The sequence below is a fragment of the Dendropsophus ebraccatus genome, chromosome 9, assembly GCF_027789765.1.
Source record: "Dendropsophus ebraccatus isolate aDenEbr1 chromosome 9, aDenEbr1.pat, whole genome shotgun sequence".
In the NCBI taxonomy this organism is placed as follows: domain Eukaryota; kingdom Metazoa; phylum Chordata; class Amphibia; order Anura; family Hylidae; genus Dendropsophus; species Dendropsophus ebraccatus.
In genome coordinates this window covers 33,484,056-33,491,452 of record NC_091462.1, presented here as the reverse complement: position 1 = coordinate 33,491,452, position 7,397 = coordinate 33,484,056, and the positions used below count along the sequence as shown (strand labels likewise).

Here is a 7,397-nt window from a genome sequence, read left to right as displayed (position 1 = left end):
ATTGACTAGTTTGTCACCATGAAGATGATGATGATACATCCAGGTCTTACACATCTCTACATAACTATAAAGTAGACCTCATAGCCAACTAAAAGCTACACATCATAACACAAAGGAAACACATATAAAACCCATCTCTTTTTCAAAACCATTTTTACTGTCTTAAAGAAACTTTTATAACTTATTTACAAAGAGTGTTGTTCCTTTTTTTTTCTTCTTAAGATACAAAGCAATAAGTTAACATTTTCAATATAAAACTAAACTTTAGACATATAAGAACACTAAACACAACTGATCTCAGTAATCACAGATTCCAAAAATGTCACAAAGATGTCAAGAAAGATCCTCATTTCACAAAGCATCAATGGTTACAGGCAACAAATAAAAAAAATAAAAACAGGGCAGAAAAAAAATCTGTGCAAACAACTTTACAGAACACTAATAACATTATGTACAAGGGAAGTGGGAGGGGGAGGGGAAGGGATCTACATTGCACATAGTAACCCCCTGCAGCAATCCTGGAACATACTGCTCTGCAATATGTGCTCGCCTCTTGGATAGCCAGCATGTGAGGGGTTAATATCTGCAAAGAGTTAGATACAAAATGATTTTTATTTTTTTAGCTGTCATTCAAGTGAACTGGTCAGAGAAGGAGCTTTGTCTTGTACCTATGGTCCTGGTGGGCAACACTTGCTGGGCCTAGACACAGTGTCACATATAGTATTGTATACACAGTAGAAAATGTAAAACATACAAAGTGAGCCCAACCTCTTGATGGTTACAGTACATTGACCTGATCATACATAGATGTGCATGAGACTGGGCTTCATGTCACACTGATGTCTTCTCAGCTACTTTCACATTAGTAGCAACATATACTTCAAATAAATACTCCTATTTTTTACTAATCCATCAGAAACTTAGGCTCTTGAGATAGGATCCTACAGGGGAAGGTATGCTGGTTGTTGGAGGACAGAGGTTGGGGAGATGAGCACAGAATAGCCAAGACAAAGACAGACAAGAGGGTCCTTGTTTACTGTTCCCCCATTACAAGCATCTCTGCTTCCTAATGTCCTCAGAGTATATCATGTGTTCCTCCCTCCATGCAGCCAGGCTGCCCAGTGCCTGGTGCTGGGGGAAGAAGAGGCAGCTCTGCCAGGCTGACCAGTGCCTGGTGCTGGGGGAAGAGGAGGCAGCTCTGCCAGGCTGACCAGTGCCTGGTGCTGGGGGAAAAGGAGGCAGCTCTGCCAGGTGTCAACAGTTGGGTACCAGCCCCCATCACATTGGTGCATATCTGTGCTCCACACATGTAGTCACCATCCTCATCCTCATCCTTGTCAAGGCACAGAGCTTCTCCTCTATGTGTTTAATAGTATCATCATATCATGTCTGCAGTTTTATTCTGGGGTCCACCATGAGAGGTCTGGCTGCAGTCACCATTACATGAGCTGAGACTGCTGCATGGCTTCTTGGTGAGCTGATGGATACCAAGAGGTGTAGCTGGGGATGTAAGCAGCTGGGGTCCCAGAGGTGCTCTTCCCAGAAGATGTAGGGGTGTTCCATACTGGGGGGACTGGAGGGGACCCGGCAGATAGTGACCGACCATTAGCTAATCCGCTGCTCTCCAGGGCTGCCCCCCCCTGCTTCATCAGCTTCTTGAATTTAGATCTCTTGTTTTGGAACCAGATTTTTACCTGTTGGGGGGAAATAATAACAAGTATATTACTGCCCTACATATAGAATAATAATAATTTTATATGTATATATATATATATATATATATATATATATATATATATATATATATATATATATAAAACAACAGATGGATGTCTAGGCACTCGGGATAGATATATATATCAGTCCCATTGCTGACACCGAATGCATTTAGCTGTGATGTCTAGAGATTTGTATGGGGCATTTTCCCCATAAGTACATCATATAATACAATGTAGTATATTACATAGTTAGATAGATAGGATATAGACAGACAGATAGACAGACAGACAGACAGACAGATAGATAGATAGATAGATAGATAGATAGATAGATAGATAGGAGATAGATAGATAGGAGATAGATAGATAGGAGATAGATAGATAGATAGATAGATAGATAGATAGATAGATAGATAGATAGATAGGAGATAGATAGATAGATAGATAGATAGATAGATAGATAGGATAGATAGACAGACAGATAGCAGACAGACAGATAGATAGATAGATAGATAGATAGATAGATAGATAGACAGATAGATAGGAGATAGATAGATAGATAGATAGATAGATAGGAGATAGATAGATAGATAGATAGACAGATAGATAGGAGATAGATAGATAGATAGATAGATAGATAGATAGATAGATAAATAGATGATAGATAGATAGATAGATAGATAGATAGATAGATAGATAGATAGATAAGATAGATAGATAGATAGATAGATAGATAGATAGATAGGAGATAGATAGATAGATAGATAGATAGATAGATAGATAGATAGATAGATAGGAGATAGATAATAGATAGATAGATAGATAGATAGATAGATAGATAGATAGAAGATAGATAGATAGATAGATAGATAGATAGATAGATAATAGATAGGAGATAGATAGATAGGAGATAGATAGATAGATAGATAGATAGGAGATAGGAGATAGATAGGAGACAGATAGATAGATAGATAGATAGATTATAGATAGGAGATAGATAGACTTTGAATGTAGAATAAAATAACACAAATGTCGCCATATGGAACAATGTCGCATGGTAACAGAATATAGAGAATACACTGTATAGATGATATATTACATGTAGTTTTATATTATAAATAAAAGAGGGGAAAAATAACGGATAATGGAGAGGATGCAGCTGCTACATTGTATCTAGGCTTGTGACGATGATGATGAAGATGATGATTATTAATAATGCAGAGCAGTCATGTATATGTACAGCACCAGGGCTTCTTCTTTCCTTTGGCAAGCACGTGTAACATACAATTAACAAAATCCCTTTAGTGTCTCCTGTCAGGAGAAATTGTTCATATAATTGATTGTCATAAAATACCATCACTTGTACTTAGAGGACTCCACCTTACTTGGATTTAACCCTTTCTAAACCGCAGCCCAGGCACCACTATTTCACCTTAAAAATGTATTAACACTAAAAATAAGCGTACAAATAGCATTTCAGAAGAGGGCTATAGAGGAGTGTACAGACACAGCGGTGGATATGATAGTGTACACTGGGCACAGTCGTTGATGGACTATTGATGGAATATTTTGCAGTTTATCGTAAACTGAAAATTTAGGGAGTTTTTACATAGGAATAAAATGTTGAAGATTTCCCCAATGGGGAAGACTACAAATCGCTCCTGTGTGAACACTGCCTCATTGTTACATTTCCAGGCCAAATATTTAACATTCTAATCAACTGTCCGGATTAATTACCAGGGCTGGAATTATGATCTGTTGAAAGGGTGCCAGGGGGTGATCAGGGGGTGCCAAGCTATATGCTCTGAGGACTCTTTGGGCACTGAGTCAGTACCTGTGTCTGGGTGAGTCCCAGGGATGCTGCCAGCTCTGCTCTCTCGGGTAGTGCCAGGTACTGTGTCTGCTGGAACCGCCTATTCAGTGCCTGCAGCTGCAGACTGGAATAGATAGTCCTGGGTTTGCGGATCTTTTTCCCTTTCCCATTGAAGCGAACTTCTCCACCTTCCACCACCGTGCTCTTCTCGGTTTCCGCTCCTGCGACATGCAACCAACAAAAAAAAAAAACGCAAGTAAAAAATCAGGTAAAAAAGTGCATAGCGACAAACAGACAAAAAGCAAAGAAATGACAATGCTAAAAAGTTCCAGCAACAGCAACAGCAGCAGCAGCAGCAGCAGCAGCCAGAGCAAGTTGTGTTATTTCCAGCATGCTGCAGTTTAGGTTTAATTACCCTTAATTGCATACATTGTTTATAGCGCCACGCAATAAATAATTAGGCAGGGTAATGTGAACACATCTGGGCTGATGCGGCAATGCACAGAGCCACTGCGGGAAAGAAGGACAGGGCTCTCCCTGGCACCAGCAGCAGCACTGATACAAAGAGGAGGAAGAAGAAGAGAAGAAGACGAAGAAGAGATACATGGTTACATTATTAGAGTACTGTACCTGTCTCCTCTAAGCGGGTCTGGCTGAGGCTGGTGCTGTTGGGGTAGGGCTGCACGGTACTGATGTAGGGGTTAGAGGAATGGCTGCTCACCGAATTCACATAGGGGTAACCCAGTGGTCTGGAGAAGGACGAGGCTCCGCTGTACGAGCTGTCATGCTGGGAGTGCAGGCAGTGCATGGAGTAGTGTCCATGGGACATAGGGGAAGGTGGCATCTGCTGGTTCGGTGGCCCAAACTCCATGAACACCGCCTTCCCTGACACCGGGCTGTTAAGACTTTCTGGCATAGTAGTCATGGTCATTGCTTCTCTCTTCCTTTTTTTTTCCTGCCTCTATTTTTTTGGGGGAAGATTATTTTTTTTCCTTTTATTTTTTTTATTTTTTTTTTGTAGTGGATCCCCCCCTTTAAAAAAAAAAAAAAATCAAAGGGGGTCCCCCCTCCTGCTACAGGGAAGAAGGGATCCTAATTTAAAGCAGATCGGATTTTTTCACTTTCCCATTCATAAGAAAAAATGGAGTTTTGTCTCTTTGGGGGAAAAAGGAAAAAAAAAAGTCCTAAGCGCGAGGCTGTGAAGAGCTACACAAACTCGCCCGAGAGCTTTGACTCAGCCCGCTTTGCATATTCAGGAGGCGGACGAGCTGATTGGACGGCGGGCTGAATCGGCGCGCTCTGATTGGCTAAGGCGCGTCCCGGGCTGTGCAGGACGAGGGGAGTGCGCGTGGAAGGAGCGGAAAGGAGACTTCCCAGTGGCCTGTGCTGTGGGCTACGGCGCCGCGCACACTACTAGTCCCAGTGCACACTAGTGCGATCAGTACACGTTTCAGGAACGGACACTTTTAATCAGCCCTGATAGTTTATTTTCCCTGCTCCCATATTTTACAATTGCCGAGGTTTTTGCTGTTTAATAGAGCCAATGAGAACCCCCCCCCCCCACACACACACACACAGCACTTTTCCACTCAATTTGTGATTTGAAACAGCAATAATAATTGTGCAGAGTGAGAAAATCTGTCACATCCTGTAAACATGACACACACTGCAGCACTGACTGGGCCCCAACCAGGACTATAGGTATGTGAGAGTCCAGAGCTGTAGGGCAGTGTGTGTGCAGGGGGAATGCGTCATCACTGATGGGGGATGACGTCATCACCAGTCACTTATGATGCCATTTTCATCTGGAAGCTGTATCATCAGCTTCACCACCACCATCATCATCATCATCATCATCTTTATTATTGCTAGGATGGATAGTTTGTTGTTCTCAAATAATAATAATAATAATAATAATAATAATAATAATAATAATAATAATAATAATGAATATGCATTCACATACATTATTATTATTATTATTATTATTATTTGTAGAATAGATGTTCTTATAAATAATTATTACTAGTGGTATAGATTGATCCCAGTTTATCTATAAAGTCGCTAATATTATTATGATTATTATTACGATTATTATCATTATAGGAGGCTAAAATATACATTGGTCCTAGGTAATGTGAACAGTTATTAATAACAGTATACATAGATTGGCTGTAGTACATATATACAGTTGGCATGTATTGACTGTAATACACACATTGCTTATTATTAGTACGGTAGTAATATAAATAGATTGGCCTTAGTGCATACACACAAATATTAGCATGTATTGGCCCTAATCCATACATTACATATTATTAATAGCAGTATAGATAGATTGGCTCCAGTTTATACATCAATAATAGATATTAGTAGTAATAATAGATTGGTTCTAGTATATATATATATATATATATATATATATATATATATATATATATATATTATGCATACATGCAACTGTTATTAATGTAAAAAGCTTGGCTAATGGAATTTTTTATTTGTTGTTATTGTAGATGTAGTTAGTAGTGGTGGTATGGATAGAGGTGATGTGGCTCTTGAATGCAATTTTCTTTTATTAGTAATGGCAGAGACAGGTGTGCTTAGATTATATAGTTATTATTATTGTTATTAGTAGTAGCAGTATAATGTGATTACCGTGTACTATTATGTTTTCCCTTTACAACTGTGTTCCCCAGCCTGTGTGACTCCAGCTGTGGCAGAAGTACAACTCTCATCAGGCCCTGACTATGAGCATGGTGCGAGTTGTAGTTTTCCAGCAGCTGGAGAGCCACAGGTCGGTGAACACGGCTATAGGGCAACTTATATACTACAGTAAAAACCATTTCCATACCAACCCTAATGTGTCTTCAATATTATTAGTAATATTGGTATCAGTATGTAGTATACATAGATCAGCTGTAGATCTTATGTAAATGGATTAGGATTGACAGATGGATTCCAACTGAATATACAGATATTTATGGTGTTGAATATTTTTGTACATTGTAGATAGATAGATAGATAGATAGATAGATAGATAGGAGATAGATAGATATGAGATATTGTACATAGATAGATGATAGATAGATAGATAGATAGATAGATAGATAGATAGATAGATAGATAGATAGGAGATAGATAGATAGATAGAGAGATAGATAGATAGATAGATAGATAGATAGATAATGATAGATAAATGAAGAAGAAGATCCTATATTGTGTAGGAAGATTGCTATGAGACTTATGTATATCTGTATGTGTAATGACTGTGTATAATAATAATAATAATAATAATAATAATAATAATAATAATAATAATAATATAATTATGATATAATTATTAATAACATTTATTTAGATTTTTTTAAATTGATTTACAGCATTTTATTTTCCTCCCTAAATTATATGGAATAGAACTAGCCATGGATTTTGGGAGCAGGATGGTGTAAATCCCCAGGGCCTGGGGTGGGTCTGGCCATGTAGCTGCCTATGGCCGGTGTAGGAAGCCCAGGGAGAATCCCCATGACTTTGCTGTGTAATTAGTGAGTGCCGCTAATGATTCTCCCCCATAAGGCATTGCTGTGTGTGACTGTACAATGTGCAGCTGTAGATCCCTTTCTGATTCATGTGATTAAATAGCAGTCTCAAGTGCTCTGCTCCCCAGCTGAACGGCCTCATTAGCATAACACTGATGTTTAATTTTCATCCGCATAATTAGCCATATATTTAACAATAATAGCAACATGCTGCCTTTCACTATTAACCAGCCTGGGATGTGATCCGGCCTTAGGTGAACCTCCTCTCTGCACTGCTATCACACTGTAATAATGGGCTCAGGCCACCTGATCACACACACTCGGGGG

General features: G+C 39.1%; 1 protein-coding gene across 1 annotated transcript; it reads right to left on the bottom strand.

Moving 5' to 3' along the window:
- Positions 1-273: 273 nt before the first annotated feature.
- On the bottom strand, positions 274-5,278 carry DLX1 (distal-less homeobox 1). Its single transcript, XM_069982925.1, has 3 exons — positions 4,162-5,278; positions 3,553-3,752; positions 274-1,694 (listed from the first exon to the last, which is right to left on the bottom strand). The coding sequence occupies exons 1-3, from the start codon at positions 4,460-4,462 to the stop codon at positions 1,440-1,442; spliced, it is 756 nt and encodes a 251-aa protein (XP_069839026.1). The 5' UTR covers positions 4,463-5,278; the 3' UTR covers positions 274-1,439.
- Between the last annotated feature and the right edge of the window lie 2,119 nt (positions 5,279-7,397).

What these genes read in the sequence shown, in the direction of transcription:
- DLX1 (XM_069982925.1), bottom strand. Translation starts at nt 4,462, where the DNA reads ATGACCATGACTACTATGCCAGAAAGTCTTAACAGCCCGGTGTCAGGG. An exon ending in GACCCGCTTAGAGGAGACAG is followed by an intron (nt 3,753 to 4,161) that starts GTACAGTACTCT and finishes TGCATGTCGCAG; the next exon opens with GAGCGGAAACCGAGAAGAGC. An exon ending in TGGGACTCACCCAGACACAG is followed by an intron (nt 1,695 to 3,552) that starts GTACTGACTCAG and finishes TCCCCCCAACAG; the next exon opens with GTAAAAATCTGGTTCCAAAA.